Below are 25,329 nucleotides of genomic sequence, written 5' to 3'. Positions count from 1 at the left end.
ACATCTAGGGGCTGTCAGTAGTTGCAGCTGCCTGCTGGGTGCTGCTGGAATTCCAGGAGTGACATCACGTGATTGGTGATCCAGAAGCCTGGGCACAGCCACTCCCTGTCCCACTCCCCACTCTGCCCCTTTGACTACTACATCTACTACTGCCCAGCTCCAGGATAGGTAACAGCCCTGCTCAGACCACTCTTCTCAGACCCCTGTACTCTTCCAGGACCTGGGCCCTGCCTTGTACCTCTCTGCCGCCCTCCTCTGACTATCCTATGACCGTGACCATGGCTGACATCAACAACGGTTATGAACAGAAGTTCCAGACGGACAGACATCATAAAGAGATTGACCTGATCAACAGAGACCCCAAGCAAGTCAACGAGGATGTAGTGAAGGTAGGCTACATTACGTGTGCGTGCGTGTGCGCACCAGATAGCTAAGTATGGGCCTATTGAAGTATTGTCGCCCCGGACTGGACTTGGAAATGTCTTTTTTTGTGTCAGTGACAGAGCTTCTGGTTTTGCAATTTGTTGTCTCATTGAATAGAGGGTTCTGAGTCAGGTTGGAAGGAGAAGGACTGGAATCACTCTGTTATATGCGCACATTGGTCTATGTTAATGATTTATTCAGTTATTATTTATTGCTCGTGCTATGGAGTAGCCAGGTGGATATCTTGAGCTGGCAGTGTATCCTTTGGGTTATGATTGTGCCCCATCAAAATGTTCCCTGAAATAGCCTGTATTCCTATAGCGTTTTACCAGCCCAGCTACAGATAGTAGCTCTATTTCTGGGAAGGCCAATGTAAGGGCGTGAGATGCAGTTAAACATGTTTATCTGCCAATACTGCCATCATTGAATTTGTTCTAATCTTGTTATTTTAACATAATGTCTTTGATGGTTTTCTGTGGTATTCTTTGATTTGCTCATTAAGCATTGGCCAGGTCGCAGTTGCAAATGAGAACTTGTTCTCAACTAGCCTACCTGGTTAAATAAAGGTGAAATAAAATAAAAAAATTCAGCCTTAGTGGTTTTTAAAGCACACATGGGCCTCTGTATAGATATACAGTAAGTGTATTCATAAGTACCGTTAGTGATATCAGATACTGTTCCATTAATTAGATCTGTGACTTTAAAATAGGCAGGATGTTAGAAAGAGAACATCTATGTGTTCATGCGGTGAGAATGTATCCAATTGGTCTGTCTTAAGTGATTACTTAAAGAAACTGTTCAGTGTCTCCAGATTTCTATGAAATATGACCCAGAATGAATTACCATATAAGTGAAATAATTTTCCTTACAAAAATTGTCAAATTATGTATGTTAAAAAGCTTCTCCTGTGTTGGATTAGTCTGGGTGTATTTCAACAACAGAATGGTGTGGGCATATACTGGTCATTAAAATATTAATACGAATAGACCGCTGATTGGCCAGCTCATCCTCCTCACGAGGATAACATCATCCTCTGAGGAAATAGCAGACATTTTGAAATGGTCTGTTTGAGATACAAGTTTGAGGTCAGGCTTTTAAAGTTTTTTTTTGTCCTCTAAAATGTATACTTTGGCCACAAATATGAGTATAGGATGAGAAAAAAACTATTTCTGTTTGATATTTTCACTGGACAGTTACTTTAAGGTATTTGCTCGTGATATAAGTATTTGCATTGGACAGTGAGAGGTATCACACAATATAATGATGGTTAAGCAACAGTTTTGCGCAAAAAATGATTTATCTAAAAGAAGGTCTAGCTGTGGATGGCTGTAGCATGATGTACTACAATACCCATAATGCTTTGAGTAAGACATTAGGTTTTATTTTAGTACAGATGTGCCTGAAGCTAGCATAATGGTGTCTTGTCTAATTAGCATTTGTGTCAGAAGTGGAATTCTGATATCAATTACAATGGCCTCTCTGTCTCCAACTGCAGGTGGACTTTGAGGACGTGATCGCTGAGCCTGACGGGACTCACAGTCTGGACGGGGTGTGGAAGGCCAGTTACACCACCTTCACTGTGTCCAAATACTGGTGCTACCGTATCCTGTCTGCCATTTTGGGGATCCCCATGGCTCTACTGTGGGGCTTCCTATTTGCCTGCCTCTCCTTCTGCCACATCTGGGCTGTGGTGCCGTGCATTAAGAGCTGCATGATAGAGTCCCAGTGTTTCAGCCGTATCTACTCCCTGGCCATACACATCTTCTGCGACCCACTATTTGAAGCCCTGGGAAAGATATTCTCAAATGTTCGGGTGGTGCTACAGAAGGATGTGTAAGGTTCAGAAGCATGGGTCAGATTAATAATTGGATAGGGTAGTGATGGTGCTGCACTGTCTACTCTCCACTCTAAAGTAGGCCACTTCCCTGGCCACATGTCTGGTTACTGATGCTGGGTCTGACTCATTTTCCAAAAAGAGCTTGTGATTGATAGAGATTAGTGTGTTCAATCGGAAGACAAAAAGAATAGTGCTCTTAATTTGACCTCTCTTTTGTTGCTGAGAATTGCAAATGTTTAGTGTATTCAAGGTTTAAAATGCCTTCTAAAAATTTTAATTCCCACTTTAAAATGTCAGAATTTACTTTAAAATGTTTCAAGTCCCTGTTGTTGCAGGATTATTTTCCTGCTGTGGCAAACTGCCTTAAAATAAGGTCCTACTGTACATTTGTACATGTAGATGGGGGGTCAATTATGGTCTATACAACATGGTACACTACAAAAAACACTCATCCATGATTGATATAATGGTATTCCATACTTTATTTTACAAACTTTATTTAAAAAAAAAGATATGTTGTGTTATTTTTTATTTTTGTAATTTTTTTTAGTCATTTTTCACACATTGATTCTACAACAAATGAATTATTGTAACAGTTAGCTGTTATGTCAGTCTTTAGCGCTAGTTGTGACTTGCCTACAGTACGTAATTGATATAGAAAATATTTAGTGAAAGAATTCCCAGTATGTTCAGGCAAGGGTGAGGCCAGATGGATCTGCACACTCATGTCTTAGTACCAATGGGGAACATTATACCTAATGTATCTATTTGTTGAATGATATGGAAATGCAATCTATAGGAACTGACAGCATGTTTAGCCATAACAGAAAATAATCTTATGACCCAGAGATGAAATGTATAAAGACGCCACGTTTGGTCTTATTCAACCCAGGTAACCATCAACAAAGGATGAGGAATATTCTGTAATCTGATCCAAAGATACACCATAAAATCCAATTTTAGATAAAGAATTTATTTTTTATTTTTTTTTAAACAGGAAGGCCCACACACTGTTTATGCTCCCAATTCACTGCTTTATTGACAATGACTGAGTGCTCACATCCTAAAATCTAAACATTTCACCTCACATCAAATTCAAATCAAATCAAATCAAATTTATTTTATATAGCCCTTCGTACATCAGCTGATATCTCAAAGTGCTGTACAGAAACCCAGCCTAAAACCCCAAACAGCAAGCAATGCAGGTGAAGAAGCACGGTGGCTAGGAAAAACTCCCTAGAAAGGCCAAAACCTAGGAAGAAACCTAGAGAGGAACCAGGCTATGTGGGGTGGCCAGTCCTCTTCTGGCTGTGCCGGGTGGAGATTATAACAAAACATGGTCAAGATGTTCAAATGACCATTACGCACACGACGCATGGTGGGTGGGGAAACAATTCAATTACCATTTGCGCATAATCACAGAGGTGCATATGGTCATAACGGGTTATATACATACAAATCTGTTCAAGTTCCTATACAACAGTAAAAAATGAGATTACATTGGAAACTGTTGGAATACCCGCCCATATGACCAATATGCGCATGACAAGTGGTGGCAGTAGATATAATTAGAGTGACCTATTTCAAAAACAACTCTAATAATTGTATATGAATGAGATGGGCACATGTAGTAAATACAGAAAATATGATATGATCAAATGGGGAAAAAGGATTGAAACACGGAGTGACTACCTGGACTTGTCCAATATGAAACAGTCATTTTAGTTTTTCATTGCAAAACATTTTGCATTGTGAGCCCTAAAGAACACTACCCAGCTTCAGAGTAAATCCACACTTTTTTTTGAAAGACATAAACCTTTTTGGCCACTAGGTAGAACTAAATGGTACATTTTCCAGCCTCTACATGCTGTTCAATGCTATCTGGCAGGGAGTGACTTGATCTGAATCATAGACATTGAGAGGACTTGAGTAAAACAAGACCTTTACAAACATGACACCTTATTCATTCATTTGTTCATTCATTCATTCATTCATACTGACAACAATCTGACTACTTATTAACTTATTTAGTGTGGATGGACCAAGCTCCTCTATCTATGCATTAAGAAGAACAGAAAATGAAGCACACACAAATCCTTTATTTTTTTCTCATACATTAGTGATACATTTATTCTATTTACATTGAAATAAATAATTGATATAAAGGGAATCTTTACTTCCTGAATATATTGTGAACACTGTACGTCAGAGGTCTCCAACAGGTAGATCGTTAGCTACCAATTAGCTCTCAGCCCACCTATGAGTACCTCGCCAAGCAATTCTGAAAGTACATGCATTTTTTTAACGTGTTCCATCACAAACTTCCATCAACACAAAGCTACTATCCAATCAAAGCCAAATTGACATTATCCCACTACTGGTTAGCCTCTATTGCTTGTAAAGCCAATGGTAACACAATATCTACCACTTCATTTCCAGCAATATTTCCCGTCTGTCCATTTGGTGCGTGCATTTGGCTATCATTCTGTATGTAGCCAGTTATCGATGCTAATGATAACCATCTAGTGGGTAGATAACTGCAAAGTAGGCTTACCGCTGCAACCTGGTCTCAGAGCATTTTGTTTTATTCTGTACTTAAATCCGAGACACCCCATTTAGTATGATATGTTATGTTTCAAATGGTATTTATTAATTTGTGGATGTATATCACCAATTTCGTATTGTATGTTACGAATTACAATTTGTATTATATGTTACTAATTTGCAAAACATATGATATGTTACGAATTCTAGCTAGGTGGTGAGGTGGCTATCGTCAGCTAGCTTGCTAACATTAGCTAGGCTAGGGGTTAGGGGTTAGGGTTAAGTTTATGAGTTAGGTTCAAGGTTTAAGGTTAGGGGAAGGGTTGGCTAAAAGAGTTAAGGTTAGGGAAGGGTTGGCTAAAAGAGTTAAGGTTAGGGTTAGGGGAAGAGTTAGCTAAAAGGGTTAAGGTTAGGGTTAGGGTTTGTGGGAAGGGTTGGCTAGCATGCTAAGTAATTGCAAAGTAGCTAAAAAATATTAAGTAGTTGATTCAAACTCACAACCTTTGGGTTGCTAGACGTTCGCTTTATACGCCTACCCCACTTTCGTTGTTGCCTTAAGTAACCATCTGTCTTACGTAACCATACCAAACGTAACATACAGTATCATACTAATTTGAGTGTTCCGGATTTACATTTACTATGTTACCTCTAGTCTATAAGACCAGGCTGGCTTACCTGATATTATGACAATTTGCATCAATTGGGTGGCCCTTGTTTTGAAAACTCTGCCATGACATGTGCTGCAGCAGTACACTTAACAGGAGAAGATCAGCTAGACCAACACATTCTTCTCCTACTTAAAAACAGATACATTGGACCTTTATCTCAAAATCAAATCATTTCTGAGTAACACTTAAGTACCTTGCTGTGATTGTTTCCGAATTAAATATTCAAAAATAAAATAAAATTGCTTCTTAACAAAGACCAATTTCTCGAGCAATAATTTAACTAGGATTGTCTAGGAGTGGTCTGAGTGGGGAGGGGAAAACTGAAAATGTGCTGTTATTGACAGAAAGGTTTGGAAATATCTTTCTTATTGGTCTATTAACGAATTGCCTGCATGGTTATGTCACCATGGAAGGTCAAAATAGTCTGACATTTTCAGGCAGTCTTACACATCATTTTCAAAAATGTATGGGGCCCCATTAGAGTTGTTTATTAACCATTATTTTCGAAGGTGAAAAACGAATAGCCTATTTAAAAGCTATGAAATTCAATTGTAGCTCGCAACGTTTCATAATTAAAAAAAAAAAAGTAGCTCTCACGCTAGAAAAGATTGGTGAAACCTACTGGAAAGGTGAATGAGCAGATACATATATACACAAAATAACACCTGCGTTGATCTACTGTAATCACCCACACAACAATAAAGAAAAAATATACATGTGTTGGAGCACATTTCAAAGCATATGCACGTTTATTATTTTACAAAGCTACAGTATAACTTACATTGCGTCAGAAATTGAGCCCTGTTCCTCTACACTACATTTTTACCAGAACCCTATATGCCCAGGTCAAAAGTAGTGCAGTGTATAGGGAAAAAGGTGCAAATTGGGACACACAGCCTTAGATAAATAACAATAAAGTGTCTTTAATATCCCCTCCATGGTTTGAAGATATAGGCAATCTAATCTAACATCTCTCTGTGTAGAGATCAATAACAATGCAATATCCCTGGCTGAGCAGTAAGGTCACCAAGAGAACAGGTTTCATTGCGAAACTTCATTCTATTTCCCATTTTGTTATTGTGGTGACTGAAAGGTCAGCTTGGTGTGTGAATAAGCTCTGCTGAGTTTCTCTACCTAGACCTGAGAAATACAGAGAGTAATAGAGCTGTGTGTAGAAACAAATCTTACGTCAAGTGTATATAATAAGAATTCAATATAACCTTTTTTTGCTGAAGAAGAGGAGGAGGGGAAAGGTTTGCGCGGAAACACAGTCTCTTTTAATATTTTCCTTAAAAAAAGCAATACAGGTAGAGATGAAAATCTTTAATTTATGGTACACATTGACTGACAGTCTGATCATCAGCTGTACAGTATATGGAAAACTCAAATGAAACAGGAATGAATATGTGTGCTACAAAGACATACCATAACAACAACTTATGGGCAAAGTACATTTCTTCCTCAGAAAATTTTCATTTTAGAGGGATTTCAGTAAGGTGCTGGAGAGGTTTGTGAGACTAAAACACAGAGTAAATGTTATAACCGACGATAACAAGCATACACTACCCATAACATGATGCAGAACCATGTTTGAAATATGAAAAGTGGTACTAAGTGAGGTGTTGGATTTGCACCAAACATAACACTTCGTATTCAGGACATAGAGTTAATTTCTTGGCCAATTTTTTTGCAGTTTTACTTTTAGTGCCATATAGCAATAAGGACACATGTTTTGAAATATTGTTTATTCTGTACATGCTTCCATCTTTTCACTGTCATTTAAGTTGGTATTGTGGAGTAACTACAATGTGGTTGATCCATCCTCAGTTTTCTCGTATCACAGCCATTAAACTCTGTAACTGTTTTAAAATCACCATTGGCCTCATGGTGAAATCCCTAAGTGGTTTCCTTCCTCTTCTGCAACTGAGTTATGAAGGACGCCTGTATCTTTGTAGTGACTGGATGTATTTGGATGTATTAATACACCATCCAAAGTGTAATTAATAACTTCATCATACTCAAAGGGATATTCAATGTCTAAATGTTTTTTTTACCCATCTACCAATAGGTGTCCTTCTTCGCGAGGAATTGGAAACCCCCATGATCTCTGTGGTTGAATCTGTGTTTGAAATTCACTGCTCGACTGAGGGACTTTACAGATAATTGCACACAAAGTGGCTCGATGCAAATTATTATGTGACTTGTTAAGCACATTTTTACTTCTGAACTTATTTAGACTTGCCATAACAAAGTGGTTGAATACTTATTGACTCAAAACATTTTAGCTTTTCATTTTTTATGCATTTTTAAAAGCACATTTCCACTTTGATATTATGGGATATTTCAAATCTGGCTGTAGCACAACAAAATGTGGAAAAAGTCAAGGGGTGTGATCATTTTCTGAAGGCACTGAATAGGCCCATGAAGCCTATTTATCTTTCAATGAAGTCATCTCAGTTTTAATTTGAAGCATTGTTTTATCCTCCACTTATAACAATGGCAAATACTTGGGCCACTTTATATCTGTATTGAACTTCGCTCAGAAGTTATCGGCGGTCACAGTCAGACAGAGGGCTGAACATAGAATCAAGATGTTTAGGCTAAGATATTCTGTGAATAAAAGGGCAATGCACACTAACTATGCACTTAGCTGTTCTACGAGTGGTCTGAGGCATTCGGAAACTAATGAGGGTTTTCAAGTGCAATTTTAGTAATGATGGTTTTGGGAAACAGCTTGGCTACTAAAGATACATCGTAAGATCATTCTAACGATGATCTTAACGCTACAAAGGTTCTGGGAAATGAGGCCCTGGTCTTACAGGGGTACTTGGCCCACACCAAGCCTCGGATGAAGGTCTTTCAGGTTTAGAGTACGCAACTTAACCTCTCTTCATGGTCTTATGTGCTGGAGATCTGTGTGCTGCACCTCTTGCTGGTATCTGGCCCACCCCATCGATAAGCATTGCATGGTGAAGATCTAAGTCTTCACCATGCAACCCACTCTTTGACTGATATGAAGAAGGGCTTTCAGTAGTAGTGAGTTCCTGTCCCACCCCAACTCATCTCCTCCATGGTCCTCACTCCTCATGTGCTGGTGGTCTGAGTGATGCTCCTCTGACTACTATGGTTCTTGATGACGAAGGTGGAGGTGGAGGTGGAGATGCTCCTGCGGCTCTGCTGGCGGTCACACCCTCCGCACTGTGAGGCCTTCAGGTACTGTGAGGAGCAGCAGATGAAGCACCTCATCAGGTCATGGAACAGGTGGCCAGCGAAGAACATATAGATCCACGGGTTACAGCAGCTGTTCAGACTGGCCAGCAGCATGGCAATGATGAACGCCATGTCTAGGATAAAGAGAGAGAGAAGGAAGGCTTTATAAATACTGTAATTTTCACCTGTCGACAGCTTTCAATACACAGGTCACTGCCAAAATAAAGGAAACACCAACATAAAGTGTCTTAATAGGGCGTTGGGCCACCACGAACCAGAACAGCTTCAATGCACTTTGGTATAGATTGTACAAGTGTCTGGAGCTCTATTCTACGGATGCGACACCATTCTTCCACAAGAAATTCCATCATGTCGTGTTTTATTGTTGGCGGAAATCGCTCCAGAATTTCCCATGAGTGTTCAATAGGATTGAGATTTTGTGACTGAGACGGCCATTGCATATGGTTTACATTGTTTTCATGCAAACCATTCAGTGACCACTCATGCCCTGTAGCCACGGTAGCCAAAATAATGGCCTGCCCAGCATCTTTATACATGACCCTACATGCTGACCACACCAGTCGCGTCGCGTGCGTGAACTCTACAAAAATCAATTTACACATACGTGTTATTCAATCATTGCACCCACACTGCTCGTGCGCACCAATGAGCGTCTGAGTTGCTAGGTGCTAAAATAATAATAATAATCAATTAGGAGAGTTGAGAGCTGAACAGCTGAACAGGTGTCAATTATAAGTCACCATGGGCGTACCCATGTATTAATCATGCACAGAGAGAGACTCTTGTCAGGTGCACTCATCATTCCTGAAATCATCCAATTAATATTGTGTTGGGCTACCTCCACTAGACTAGAGAGAGAGGGAGAGAGAGAGGAAGAGGGAGAGGAAGAGGGAGAGAGAGAGGAAGAGAGAGAGAGAGAGGCCATCTCGCTGGATGTTGTCATTAAGACTGTAAATCCTTCTCTGGTCTTGGATCTTAATTTGTGCAAAGACACAGGCCTTTTCTCAATTAGATTAGCTCAACTCTGCATCCTCCTCCTCTGTCCTCTCTGGCTTCCTTTTGAAAAAAGGTCAAAGGTAATCTCGGAGAGGCGGCCAGGAGAGGGAAAGTGGACGAAAATGCGCTTGTATGAAATGACTCCTTGTCGTGCTCCCTCAGGAAAATTATGTTTACAGGGTGGAATCCCAGAATAAATGTATAAAGTGATAAAAGCAAATACAGTTTGTTGTGCAGACATTGTATAGATAAAGGGATAAGTAGTTAATTGCTTTTAAATGTTTGCATGCTTTTCTCCTTCATGAAAACAGCAGCTGATTCAATGTGGGTTTTGGCAGATTTAAAACTCTTCTGGGAAGGACTCGGTTTCCGGGTCATGGAGGAGAGAGGACGGAGGAGAGAGCACGGAGAATGGACTTTTGCCCAAATAAGGCCTTGAATTTTAGATTAGCCTGGCGCAGGAGGCCATGGCCATTATGAAGCATGGACCAGCTCATGATTCTCACCATCCAGAGAATGAATCACACGCCAAACGACATAGTCATACAGTATATCCACTGTTCTATTTCCTCAACATTAATGGCCTTGACAGGCGTTCAGAGCTAAGCTGACAAATAGGCTCACGGTGACAACTCAGGCAGACACCAGTGCAAATCATTGCCACAGACACCATCTATATCACTTATGGACCGAAGGCCTAAGGCATGGCCATGACCACACGACATCAGACCTAAGTTCAAAAAAGTTTTAAAATCTTTCTAATACATAGATGTTTTGCTTTAGCATGCCTGGAGTACCAGGTGGGCGGGGTTCGCATTTTGCTATTGGTTCATTACAACATGCAAGCTACATTAAATCAAGCATACTTTTATATTTATCAAAGGATCTTATCCAGATCAACTTACAGTAAGTGCATTCATCTTAAGACAGCTAAGTGATACAATCACATATCACAGTCGAAGTATGTGAAAGTATTACAAATAGTATTTGAACCCAGACCGGTGGAAAATCCCATTTTACTGATGAATGGGTAAACAAAAGAGGGGGCTGAAGCTTTCAAACACTTTTTTGTTGGCTGAAGGAGCCATTTTTACACAGATAGGCCATGTCAAGAACATACATTTATTTTTTAGATTTGACTTTTCAAATTACAGTGCTCATTCAAAACCTGAGTTGCTCACAGCTTCCCCCACTTCCTGAGGTCCCAAGGCTGACACATTGATGTCACAGTACATTTACCCCCCCTAACGCTCAACGGGCTCTTCAGGGCTATTGGAATGTATAACTGCTACTTTTTCCTCCTCATCCCCTAATTTGGTTGTTTCCATTTTGAGGTGTATTTATGGATTGTATTTAAAGCTTTTGTGCGGCTGCTCGGCCATTGAAACCCATTTCATCAAGCTCCCGACAAACAGTTATTTTGCTGACTTTGCTTCCAGAGGCTGTTTGGAACTCATTAGTGAGTGATGCAATCAAGGACAGATGATTTTTACGTGCTACGGGCTTCAGCACTTGGTGGTCCGGGTCTTTGTGCTTGTGTCCTACCACTTTGCGGCTCAGACATTGTTGCTGCTAGACTTTCCGCTTCCCAAAAACAGCACTTACAGTTGATCGGGGCAGCTCTAGCAGGGCAGAAATGACACAAACTGACTACTTGGAAAGGTGGCATCCTATGACTGTGCCACATTGAAAGTCACTGAGTTCTTCAGTAACGCCATTCTACTGCCAATGTTTGTTTATGGAGATTGCATGGCTGTGTGCTCGATTTTATACACCTCTCAACAACGGATGTGGCTGAAATAGCTGAATCCTCTAATTTGAAGGGGTGTCCATATACTTTACTATTATTATTTATGTATTACCTTTATTTAACTAGGCAAGTCAGGCACAAATTCTTATTTACAATGACAGCCTACACCGGCTAAACCTGGACGACGCTGGGCCAATTGTGCGCCGCCCTATGGGACTCCAAATCACTGCCGGTTGTGATTATATTATACATGTTGGCATTTGTGACTCATTTAAGAAAACTAGGCATATGTCGCACGTCACTACTTTACAGGAGAGGCATTTGAACAAAAACGTAAATGTTTTATCAAAATGCGTTTTTCGGCAGAAATGCCTGGAACATGTGAACTTTCATGTGCCTTAATAACACAATTGTATGCCATCTGTTAATACAAATAAAATGGTTAAATTACGATCATAGTTGGTTTAGCCACTGAAAAAGACAGGAATCTTCCCTCTTGCCATGATTGGCTTAGATAATGGATGGGCTGGACATGCCGATAATGAGTTTGGATAGGTCTGACATGTAGCATGCTCCTGTCTATAATTTGAGCTGCTCAGTATGTGTAGGTAATCCCTCATAACACGGCTTTTGGAAAGATACCACGAAGAACTGTAAAAGTGTTTAATTGCAAATATGGGAAGGGAGTCGAAAAAAGAATGCACAAAAGGCTGTTGTAAAGAACACCTGTCTCTGGATTACATCTTCAAACTAAGGGCAACCATGGCATCTGTGACAGAGAGGGAGAAGTTTTTTTCAATTTATTCGGGTAAGATAGTCTAGCTAGCTAGATTTTCAGATACTATACGTTTCTAAATTTGTCAGAAAGTAATTTTCATTGCAAGTTAAAGCATACTGTTAGCTCGCTAGCTAACGTTATGTGTACGTTCTGTGTAGTAATATTATTGGTATCTCAGAACCATTTGCATTGCTAGTTATAGCCCAATGTTAGCTAGCTAGCTAACATTGAACTTAGTTGATTAGCTTTAGCTACAGATTCATGCAGGATAGTAACATTATGAGTTGGGATTATGGTTCATTGTTTAGCTAACTAGTTGATTACATTTCTAAACAAAAGACCATGCAAGTAACCATTTCACTGTACCATTTACACCTTCTATATCCTGTGCATGTGACAAATAAACTTTGATTTATTTGATACAGTGTGTGTGTTTACCAGAGACGGTTTTGTGAAGAACAACATGACCTGCACTAAAGTCAAATTGGGATATAACTTTAGCCCAACGAGACAGTGTCTAAGTTCTAAATTTCTCCGGTAGAATGCCCTGCTTTTATTTTGTCACACTCACAACCGTAAGCTATTTTCTGCAATTAGCTCACCATTAACTTGTAAATAAGGATCTTGCTGTGAGTTTATTTTCCTGTAATAATGAATACAAATTAGCTAAAGTTAAGGTGTTGTAAGCTATATGATATGGTCATTATTTGAACTGGCTAGCCAGCTAACTTAACATTAGCTAGCTAGCTAACAAGCTAGAAACAAACAAAAACATTGGTTAGAAAGTTGCTTTTAGTTGCCTGGTTTTCTAGATTGACATATACTAAATTCATTTTTAAACAGATGAGTTTATTGGTGTTAAAATATACCCGCTTTCTTTGGACCACCAGGCTGTTGATGTCATGCAGCCCGTCATTTTTGTGTTCATACTTTTTCATAACGACAAAAACAAGTTTGATGTCGGACGACAATAGAATGGACAACAATAGAATGTTCATAATGTAACTGTATCAGTCATAATGTAACTGTTTACAGACGTAGTTAAAACCAACCAATCTTTGGTTGTTTAGTACACCACCGTACTCACTCTGTTTAGCACATGGCCTCACATGTGAATCCTTAAAGAGATGGGTGGGGATCGGGTTTAAGAGGGTGTGAATGGTTCTGAATGGGTGTAGAGAAAGAAGAGCTCTCTAAAACATTCAATGGCCATTTTCTCAAAAGTGGGGTTACAAGTTTATCAACTTTCAAAGCAGAATTACTTTCCATTGTTCCTCAACTGTAGTGTATAATATAACATTTTCTAGCTCTGAGTCTCTACTTTTATCCAATGTAAAAAATAAAAAATAAATCAAATTTTGCTACATAAGACAGAATTGAGCCGGTCATTTGAGCCGGATCAAAAAGCCATTGAAAATGCCCTCTTCCCTCTTATGAGCAAATCCATAACTCTCTTACTAAAACAACATTTGACCTGTTCAGATAGTGACAAATAGCACCAGGAGAGAGACAGGAGAATGAGACATTCTCCAACTAATGACATGTCACTCTCTCTGACTCCCTCCTTATAACCCCATCCATATATAAAGCAGTGTATAATTCATGCATAAAGCCCTTTATAGTTTACCTTCTCTGGGTGCAGCAGGGTCCCATGCCGACCACATTTGTACGAAGAAAAAAGGAGTCCAACAAACAATATAAGCTACGACAATGACAAAAGTCATTTTGACAGTTCGGATCTTCGCTTTTGATATGAGCCTCACGCTGCTCACCCGAGAGAGCGCTGCACCTTTGGACGTCCGCGGTGTCAGAGACATACACTGATCCCGTCTGGTTTTCATTTTAAAGTTTTGCCATATTTTAAAACTTATCAGGCCATAGCAAATACTTAAAATAGCCACTGGAATGATGTAGATTGTAAGACTAATCCATGTAATGTACGCCTTGGCGCCCCAGGGTTCTACGAAGTCTCCCCAACAGTCATAAACTCCGTTGCCCACCTCCCTCAAGGAAAATATGTACACTTGAGGGGTACTGAAAACCAGACTAAGCATCCAAGAAGCAATCACATAAAAACAGTCCTTCCTCTTGTGCAGAGAGCGAAGGGGCTGACATATCGCCAAGCATCTGTCTATGGACATTAGAACAAGCATGTAGGTGGACGCGAACATCCCGACAACCTGTAGGTACTTCACCAGCCTGCACAGTAAATCAGACCCGTAAAAGCGAAATGTAATGTCCCATATGAGCTGCGGGAGGACCTGGAAGATTGCCACCACCAGGTCCGCAATACTGAGGTGTTTCATGAAGTAGTACATTCGAGAGTGGCTGTGCTTGCTCGTATGTATAGCCAAGAGGACGCAAAGGTTACCGGCCAACGCGAGCAGCAGGACGAGGACAAGAACGGTCACCTCCACTTTGGCCACCTCCTCGTTCCGCTTCAGGGGGTTCACGCCGGTCTGGTTCCTGGTACCCGTCTCGTTTCCACCGCGACTCGAGTTGGTCCATGAATCGTTCATCATCGCCCACACGTCTTGGTCTCGCTGGTCCTCCATCATTCATTCGTTAACTGGCCACTAAAGCGTTTCACCCTGAGCGCAAAAACACTGCTTCCAGCACCAGAGATCAGTGAGGTGAGAGACTTACTGGATACTCATCTGTTCCTTGTTCATTTATTTATCATTTCCCGTTTTTCCAAAGTTTAACAAGTTTGTTTTCCGTTTACGTGTTTCGACGGTTAATTCCAATAGTAAGGAGGTGTCCCAATTAGGCGTAGTCTATGAGAGATAGGCCCACGTTCTAGGTAAACAAAAACAAAAATACTGTTTACAAGTCAAAGTGACAAAAAAAATCGAACATGGATGAATTAATACATAAATATATGATATGCGCAATGTGCAATTATACTAGCGAAATCAATTAATCAATCAATGTCGCCAATATTAATAGGCTACAAATAATAGACTAATTATAATAATCACAATAATCTGACTAATTATAATTCCAATCATACATGCTAATCATGATCAAAATGATAACTTTAGAATAATTAATATTCCTTTACATACCGTATTATAAAGACTGAGACCTTCCAACCTTACACAACTCGTGTGCAGATATTTTTTCAATAAAGGCTTTTGCTTACCGCATCCCTAGGTGTCTGTGCAGCGTGCATGAGGTCTAATGAAATGCTTCAAGCACAGTATACCAAATTGAAGAAGCTTCGAACCGCCCTCTGCCCGCGCGCAATGTGTCCCGCATCCTTATTGGTAGCACTATCGTCTCGGCGGAGGAGCGGCTGAGATACTAACGGTCATCGCTAGATGGCTATGCAAGCCACCGTATGAATGATCTTCCAATCTGTAATTAACGCAGGACATGCATTTTTTTGTTTTGACAGTAATTAAAACAAAAACAAAATGCGTTATCAGTGGATTCACCAATAGATGTTTAACTGGCACACTGTTTTACGCATGAAAAGTATTTGCTCTATTCAGTATCAATTCATACAGAGAATGTTACCTCGACATCTCTAGGCTACAATCAATCTCCAGACGCCACAATTTTATTTTCAACAGTGTTTGCTGGATGTGCGTTAGGGGTATATCAGTGAGAAACGTAATTTGCATGGAGGGATAGCAACAATCACAAGTATCCATTTATTGAACTGTAGTTCAATGAATAAAATAAAATAAATAAACTTACATGTTTTATTTGAACCTTTATTTAACTAGGCAAGTCAGTTAAGAACAAATTCTTATTTACAATGATGGCGTACCCCGGCCAAACTCGAACGACGCTGGGCCAATTGTGTGCCGCCTTATGGGACTCCCAATCACGGCCGGATGTGATACAGCCTGGATCCAAACCAGGGACTGTAGTGATGCCTTTTGCACTGAGATGCAGTGCCTTAGACCACTGCACCACTCAGGAGCCCTACTAGGCCTATGTACTCTATTACTAGGCCTATGTACTCTATTACTAGGCCTATGTACTCTATTACTAGGCCTATGTACTCTATTACTAGGCCTATGTACTCTATTACTAGGCCTATGTACTCTATTACTAGGCCTATGTACTTTATGAAAGCCCTTAATCCAATAATTCCAGTGCATGCATACAGTATACCAACACATGGCTAATAATCTCAAATGTAACTTCAACCTGAAACTTAAACTGAGCAGATTTAATAGACAAACCATGTTAGGGGTTAACAGAATATGAATATGATAATTCAATCATTTTCCATAACTCCTCTTCCCCTGCCTCCATTGTCCTTATTTTAACAAATAAAAGGCCACACCCATTGACCTCTTGTTTAGTCTGATTCTAACTGTTTTTAATGTACTGCCATGAAAGTCCCGAGGGTGTGAAACTCAATTATCCCTGGTATTGTTAATGAGGGACAATTCAATTCACAACCTCAGAATAGGAAAAGTACTCTCACATCTCCATCGGCTTGCGTGGGTATCAAACAAATATTAACTCCAGCACCCTACATGTGTCAATATACTTTATTTATACAATGGGTGGGTCTAATCCTGAATGCTGATTGGTTAAAACCTCATTCCAGCCTGTGTCTATTCCACAAGTTACCACCAGCTAAATGTATTACGTTAACATTTATTCTGTTCCATCTGACTGCGCAATCCACTGTCTCATCAGCCCAGCCAGGCACTTTGTGAACTTCATCTCCACCATAAAAAGCATCTAGACATTATCTTACATTTCTTTTAGACTAACATTTCGTTTTCAACAGTGGAGATTTGTATAAACCTTGCGAACAACACCCGTGACAATATATTCGCTTAACACCGGCTTCTCCGGCAATGTCACTTAAATAAATAAAAACAGCGTTTTTTTAAATGTTTTCTAGTCAAACACATAAGAACATTCCCTAAGAAAACTACCCCCTATGATGTTCTAGGATGTTATATGCTATCCATGAACTGATTAACTTAATGTGATTACTGTATATTGTGCCAATTCCAAACAGTAAGATTTTGTTCCAAATAGCAACCCATTCCCTACATAGTGCACTACTTTTGACCAGTGCCCTATGTGCCCCATAAAGGGAAAAGGAGTGCCCTATAGGGAAAATGGTGCTATTTGGGATGCTTTCTCAACTTCTACTTCATGGAAACACTCCGACCATTTAATTTTAATTTGAGAGGGTTGCATAGCACCCTATGATGAGCTGTTACCCTATTATTACTCATGTATTTTCATACCAATGTATTCTAAATCATTATTGGCTCAATGTTCCAAGTGTCTAAGAGTCAATGTCCTGTGTTACTGTTGAAAAGTTTGTAAGGTACTCTTTGAAAACTGGCACACAATGTAGAACTGCACTACACACGGAGTGCACTCCACTCCCAGTGCTGAGAAAGTGCAATTTATTTGAGTGGTGGAGGTACAACATGCCTAAAAGCCTTATACTTACAGCAAAAGAAAATAGTGCAATTTAATGGCAAATTGTGTGAAATGGATGTGTTGATTCCATTAAAACAAAGCACAGCTACCATGCAGGAACAGTGGGACTACTGAATGTGTCAGTCAGCCTGTGTCTGAAAATAGATATTTACTTTGTGCTGTTGTGAGAAGAACTCCAGGTGACTCACAGTCCTCTCTAGTTTTCCTCCAATTGACCACAACAAGTCTGCTTTGTGTCTGATTAAACATTTTGTTTCCTATCCCTCACGCTCTCTCACATTTGGCTCTTAAGCATAATCAGGATGCAGAGAACGTCATAGAAAATGCTGCCAATCTTTCCCCTCAAAAATAAACCTCAAAAAGACATTTCTTGAACGCAGGAAACAAACTGAAAAAAAGCACTGTGATGTCTTCACGACGAAAAGGCCTGCAGGGTGCATGTGAAACCATTTTAGGTGTGTTTGCGTGTGTGCGCGTGTTTGTGTGTGTGTGTAAAAGAGAGGGAGAGAGAGATGTGAGCATTTTAGAGAGAGTTTGATGTCTATTTGAGGGTCAAGGTAGGAAAGGGATTTTCAGATTTAGTCCCACAGGTGGATGGAGAGTTAAGGGGGAGTGGGGACGTGACAAGGTTTACCATCTGGGCTTGGATCACAATCACATTCTCACTGGACGTGTGCCAAGGTTTTAAGGTTGTAGAACTGTAAAACATTATCACAGTAAACCTCCACCCTGGAGAATATGTATATCAAAGCACTATCAAACATTATATTTGGTTGTTACAAATTCCAGGAATAAACATTTCGATGAGCAATACAGGAAGAGTTTATTTCCGAAACGCTATATACACCAGTTTTTCCACATTTGTGTCTTTCCATCAGAAATTATTGTTTATGGGTGCATTCATGTGTGTGAAAAATAGATTTTTATTCATGGATATATCTCCATTGTTAAGCTGGAATGGGATGGAATGCTGGAATGTTTGTATACTGTATAGTTGACTGTGGTTGTACCACCTAGCTATCTTAAGATGAATGTACTAACTGTAAGTCACTCTGGATAAGAGCATCTGCTTAATGGCTGAAATGTCAAATGTAGATGTTTTACATACAAATCTAATATTACTGTATCGATTCTCATAAAAAATATTTTCACTTGTATCATATGTACAGTTCTTTATTAAAAAATGTAGTTACTTGTTACATTTGCCTGTGTAAAACCTAGCTGTACTAATTATTTATCTGAGAGGGAGGTGGATATATATCACATGGTCTCTCTGCAATGAAACCATCAAATGATAGATTTCAAACAAATATAATATGCCACAATTAGATAGTGAAACAATGATAATCGTCTTAGTGTGTGAAATTTAGCAAAATGGTGTGTCTGGTACTAAAAGCCCTGTCATGTCTGCTCTTGGGAGTGTGCGGAGATATCACACACTGGCTCCTTTCCTTGCTCCTCACATCTCGCTCAAATTCAAGGCTTTTAGATAACTTTTAGATAACATTCTGTGTCAATTATAGCTCCTACTTTGTTTACACCACCATCAATGTTCCATCATACATATACAGCTCTCAGAAAAAGTACATACAACCACAAAGCACCAACATTTTTTGCTGTGTGCCCAAGTTTCCTCAAATCCTCATATTCAGTATGACCTTTAAAATTAATCTATGCTCTTATCTTGTATCTTCTCTTTTCATCTCTTTGGTTTATTTCTTCTGTCTCCTCTAACGATGCTCTGAACATCCATTAGAGCCAATGTTTTGATGTACTTTTCTGTGGTCAGTCATCCTCTCTTATGATCTGATGGTCTTTGCTGTGATTACTTCGGTACAGAGTGATGTAGAAAAAGGTTATTTGGTCTTTGTTCTGATGATTTTGGTACAGCGTGCTGCGGAAAAAAACATCTGTTGGTCTTTGCTGTGATGATTTTGGTACAGAGTGCTGTCATTGGCAAAATCCTATTGCTAAATAGTACCTCTAGAAATATGGAATTATAGTTCCTGATGACAGTACAGTAGTAGCATGATAGGGGATTGTGTGTGTGTGTGTGTGTGTGTGTGTGTGTGTGTGTGTGTGTGTGTGTGTGTGTGTGTGTGTGTGTGTGTGTGTGTGTGTGAGAGCTTTTCACATCTGGATTGTGCAACATTTGCCCAATATTATTTTCAAAATTCTTCCAACACTGTCAAATTGGTTGTTGATCATTGCTAGACAACCATTTTCAGGTCTTGCCACATATTTTCAAGTAGATTTAAGTGAAGACTGTAACTAGGCCACTTGGCCACATTCACTGTCTACTTGGCAAGCAACTCCAGCATAAATGTGGCCTTGTGTTTTAGGTTATCGTCTTGCTGAAAGGTGAATTCATCTTTCAGTCTCTGGTGGAAAGCACACTCAAACAGGTTTTCCTCTAGGATTTTGCCTGTGCTTAGCTCCATTCAATTTTATGCTGAAAAACTCCCCAGTCCTTAACAATCATAAGTATACACATAACATGATGCAGCCACCGCCATGCTTAAACATATGAAGAGTGGCACTCAGTGATGTGTTGTATTGCCCCAAACATAACATTTTGTATTCATGACCAAAAAATAATTGCTTTTCCACGTTCTTTGCAGTATTACTTTAGTGCCTTGTTGCAAACAGAATGCAGGTTTTGGATTTTTTAAATTCTCTACAGGTTTCCTTCTTTTCATCTGTCAATTAAGTTAGCATTGTGGCGTAACTACAATGTTGTTGATCCATTCTCAGTTTTCTCCTATCACTGCCATTAAACTCTGTAATTGTTTTAAAATCACCATTGGCCTCATGGTGACATCCCTATGCGGTGTCCTTCCTCTTCTGTAACTTAGTTAAGAAGGACGCCTGTATCTTTGTAGTGACTGTAGTATTGATATACCATCCAAAGTGTAATGAATAACATCACCATGTGCAAAAGGATATTCAATGTCGGGGGGGGGGGGGGGGGGGGTCTTTGTTGTTGAATCTGTTTTTGAAATTCACTGCTTGACTGAGGGACCCTGCAGATCATTTTATGTGTGGGGTACAGAGATGAGGTAGTCATTCAAAAATCATGTTAAACACTATCATGTTAAACACTGCACACAGAGTGAGCCCATGCAACTTATTTTTACTCCTGAATTTATTTAGGCTTAATTGCCAACAAAGGGTTTGAATACTTATTGACTTAAGGCATGTCAGCTTTTCATTTGTAATTAATTTGTAAAGAATGTCTAAAAACATAATACCGATTTGACATTATTGGTTATTATGTGTAGGCCAGTGACAAACAATCTCAATTTAATCGATTTTAAATTTAGTAATTCAACAAAACGCGGAAAATGTCAAGGGATGTGAATATTTTCTGAAGGCACTGTATAGGACCTTCCAACCCACTTGATCATTTTTGTATTTTGCACTGACTCTATGCACACTCACAAGACTACACACACACACACACACACACACACAAGACTACACACACACACGCACACACACACACGCGCACACGCACACACGCACACACGCACACACACACACACACACACACACACACACACCTTTATATATCCACCTCTACCACTCCAGTATCCCTGCACATTGTAAATATGGTATTGGAACTGACCCTGGAACTGACCCTGGATATAGCTAACTTACTTTCTTGTGTTCTTCTCATTTCTTATATTTATTTGTCGTGTTTTTATTCTACATTATGTTATATTTAGTACTACATTGATATTGATTACTGCACTGTTGGGAAATAGCTTACCAAGAAAATAATTTCACTGTAATTGTGCACATGACAATAAAAACTTGAAACTTGATATCAATGGATACCAAATTAGTAATGTTCTATATCAAATCACAGTCTAATAATGATCATATACAGTAAAACCATAAGGTTCCAATTGGTCATGACATATCCTTTCCTCATTAGCGCAGTGTTCTCTCTTTACAGTTTTTTCTGAATGCTAACACACTAACAGTGATTCTTGAAGCACTATCTCTGAAACCATTAACACTTGTAGCCAATGCATTTACCAAGTGTGCCAAACTCTGCTTTACACTCAGTTTGTAATTTTATTACACACTTTTTGCAAAACTGTAAACACAACTCATTGCTTTACACTCAGTTTGCAATTTAATAACACACTGCTAGAAAAACTGTAAACATTGGTCTCTACATTGCTACACTATTTCGCCAATTGCCTTTCCACATTGACACATGTGAAAACACTTTTAGATAATGAGTTCACTTACAAATCAGCGCTTGAGCACTATAAATAGGCCACAGGTAAACATTTGGTTTGGACAACAATAGAGGCCAATATTGGACAGAGAGTAAGAGGGGTGAGAACTAGAGGAGGAAGAGGAGGAGGAGGAGGAGGAGGAGGTGAAGTAGGATGGGGGAGAAGGAGAGGACGGGGAGTCAGGAACAAAATAACTGATGAAATCAGAGTGACCGTGGTTGACCATGTTGCCATTGCATGAGGGAGGCTGGGCAACGGGTTCAACCAATTCTGAGCCGCTATACTGTTGCATATATCATCCAGATATTTTGAAATGAGAACCGGTAAGTAACTCTAAGTGCTGTAGTCTTACTGGTACAGTAATATATACTGTAAATTCATAATGAGAAGGATCTATCACTAGAACCATTCAAATGTTTTAACAGAACTGCAAGAAAACCAGTATCTGGTGGAAGAGGTCGACTGTTCACCCCAATAGTAGGAGACCCATATTGTAAATATGGTCATTGCAAATAGCTGCATTAGACTCAGAGAACTGCAGGACCACATAATGGCAGATAGCAACATATTCCAAAACGTCAACAGAGTGAGTCTCTCTGCACTGTCTCATCTACTGAAACACAACAAAATTAGGATGAGGCAGCTGTACAGAGTCCCTTTCAAAAGAAACGCAGATCTTGTAAAACAACTGAGATATGAATATGTGCAGGTAAGCTATACTATCCTATCATTGGTACTGGATCTGGAAGTGGATGGTGCTATATCATATTGACGGATCCCTGTCTTTTCATACTGTGCTACATTGTTTTGTCTTGTCTCTTTCAGAGAGTCATGGAGCTAGAGGTAGATGTAGTGCATCATGAGCTAATATATGTGGACGAGGCAGGTTTCAACCTTGCAAAAACAAGGAGCTGAGGCAGAAATATCATCGGACACCATGCCATTGTCAATGTCCCTGTCACGCCCTGGTCTTAGTATTTTGTGTTTTCTTTATTAATTTGGTCAGGCCAGGGTGTGACATGGGTTTTTTATGTGGTGTGTTTTGTCTTGGGGTTTTTCGTAGGTATTGGGATTGTGGCTTAGTGGGGTTTTCTAGCATAGTCTATGGCTGTCTGGAGTGGTTCTCAATCAGAGGCAGGTGTTTATCGTTGTCTCTGATTGGGAACCATATTTAGGCAGCCATATTCTTTGAGTGTTTCGTGGGTGATTGTTCCTGTCTCTGTGTTTGCACTAGATAGGGCTGTTTAGGTTTTCCCTCATGTTTGTTTTGTTAGTCTATTCATGTATAGTTTTCTTCATTAAAGAACCATGAATAGAAACCACGCTGCATTTTGGTCCGCCTCTCCTTCAAGTCAAGAAAATCGTAACAGTCCCGGGAATATGAGGTTGCAACATAACAATGTGTGCGGCTATTAGTCAAAACGGCGTCCTTCACCATCATGCAATCCTAGGTCCATACAACACTGCACACATTATCACATTTCTGGACATCCTCCACAACAGACTAATCCCTGGTGACCAGGGGCCAGAGCAGGCCAGGTACGCTATCATCTTTCCACCGGACTGCTGTGGTCCGCAATTGGTTCACACTTTTCATCGCACTCAATCGACCCCCCCCCCCCCCCCCCCCCACACACACACACACACACACACTCCCCATTCTTGAATCCTTTTGAAGAATTCTTCTCTGCATGGTGTTGGAAGGTGTATGATCGCCAGCACCACCAACGCATACCCCTTCTACAGGCAATGGAGGAGGCTTGTGGAGACGTCAATCAGGGGTCATGCCAGGCCTGGATACGGTACACATCGGATGTGATGTGGAGGAAGTCTGATGGCCAGACCCACAAAGAAGGTGAGATGTAGCCTCATTTCTTTCTGTCCTTTTTTTTCAAGCACAAATGCTTTGTCTGAGTCCACCTCCCGTACCACTGGTGCTACACGTTTCTACTTTTTTTAGGATGTAGAAACCTCATGCAGTAGCCTAAACCTATCGCTGTTACATTGAACTGGGTGAATGGAATAGGAATGAGAGTCAAGCCTCAACCTGGATGCAGATAAATGTCCTGTCTTACATGGAACGCAAACGGGCTGTGTGCGTGCGCCATTTTATCCCCCTACACCAAACGTGATCACAACACGCAGGTTAAAATATCAAAACAAACTCTGAACCAATTACATTAATTTGGGAACAGGTCGACAAGCGTTAAACATTTATGGCAATTTAGCTAGTTTGCTTGCACTTGCCCCACTGTATACAGTATGCACCTGTTCTGAAAGGCCCCAGAGTCTGCAACACCACTAAGCAAGGGGCCCCACCAAGCAAGTGGCACCATGAAGACCAAACGGGTCAGGGACAAAGTTGTGGAGAAGTACAGATCAAGGTTGGGTTATAAAAAAAATTCAGAAACTTTGAACATCCCATAGAGCACCATTAAATCCATTATTTAAAAAATGGAAAGAATATGGCACCACAACAAACCTGCCAAGAGTGGCCCGCCCACCAAAACTCATGGACCAGGCAAGGAGGGCATTAATCAGAGAGGCAATAAAGAGACCAAAGATAACCCGAAAGAACTGCAAAGCTCCACAGTGAAGATTGGAGTATCTGTCCATAGGACCACTTTAAGCCGTACACTCCACAGAGCTGGACTTTATGGAAAAGTGGCCAGAAAAAAAAGCCATTGCTTAAAGAAAATAAACAATAAGTAAATGTTTGGTGTTTACCAAAAGGCATGTGGGAGACTCCCCAAACATATGGAAGAAGGTACTCTGGTCAGATAAGACTAAAATGTAGCTTTTTGGCTATCAAGGAAAATGCTTTGTCTGGCGCAAACCCAACAACTATAATTACCCCTAGAACACACCATGCTGTGGGGATGTTTTTCATCAGCAGGGACTGGGAAACTGGTCAGAATTGAAGGAATGATAGATGGTGCTAAATACAGGGAAATTCTTGAGCGAAACATGTTTCAGTCTTCCAGAGATTTGAGACTGGGACGGAGGTTCACCTTCCAGCAGGACAATTACCCTAAGCATACTGCTAAAGCACCACTCGAGTGGTTTAAGGGGAAACATTTCAATGTCTTGGAATGGCCTAGTCAAATCCCAGATCTCAATCCAATTGAGAATCTTTTGTATGACTTACAGATTGCTGTACACCAGCGGAACCCATCCAACTTGAAGGAGCTGAAGCAGTTTTGCCTTGAAGAATGGACAAACATCCCTGTGGCTTGATGTGCCAAGCTTATAGAGACATACCCCAAGAGACTTGCAGCTGTAATTGCTGCAAAAGGTGGCTCTACAAAGTATTGACTTTGGGGGGGGGTGAATACTTATGCGCACCCAAGTTTTCTGTTTTTTTTTTGTTATTTATTGTTTGTTTCACAATAAAAAATATTTTTCATCTTCAAAGT

The 25,329-nt window shown here is 40.1% G+C and overlaps 2 protein-coding genes across 2 annotated transcripts; one reads left to right on the top strand and one right to left on the bottom strand.

Annotated features, from left to right (window-relative positions):
- The first annotated feature begins 66 nt into the window (after positions 1–66).
- Positions 67–3,230, top strand: LOC110494091 (caveolin-3-like). The gene is made up of 2 exons (XM_021568800.3): positions 67–389; positions 1,919–3,230. Exons 1-2 carry the CDS (start codon positions 267–269, stop codon positions 2,258–2,260), a joined length of 465 nt encoding a protein of 154 aa, XP_021424475.2. The 5' UTR covers positions 67–266; the 3' UTR covers positions 2,261–3,230.
- Positions 3,231–6,726: 3,496 nt separating this feature from the next.
- LOC110494090 (oxytocin receptor A-like) lies at positions 6,727–14,890 on the bottom strand. The gene is made up of 2 exons (XM_021568799.3): positions 13,855–14,890; positions 6,727–8,816 (listed from the first exon to the last, which is right to left on the bottom strand). The coding sequence occupies exons 1-2, from the start codon at positions 14,783–14,785 to the stop codon at positions 8,557–8,559; spliced, it is 1,191 nt and encodes a 396-aa protein (XP_021424474.1). The 5' UTR covers positions 14,786–14,890; the 3' UTR covers positions 6,727–8,556.
- Positions 14,891–25,329: the final 10,439 nt, after the last annotated feature.

The sequence above is a fragment of the Oncorhynchus mykiss genome, chromosome 17 (genome assembly GCF_057628025.1).
Source record: "Oncorhynchus mykiss isolate SJ-2025 chromosome 17, ASM5762802v1, whole genome shotgun sequence".
Taxonomy (NCBI): Eukaryota; Metazoa; Chordata; class Actinopteri; order Salmoniformes; family Salmonidae; genus Oncorhynchus; species Oncorhynchus mykiss.
This window is presented reverse-complemented; position numbering and strand designations above follow the sequence as displayed.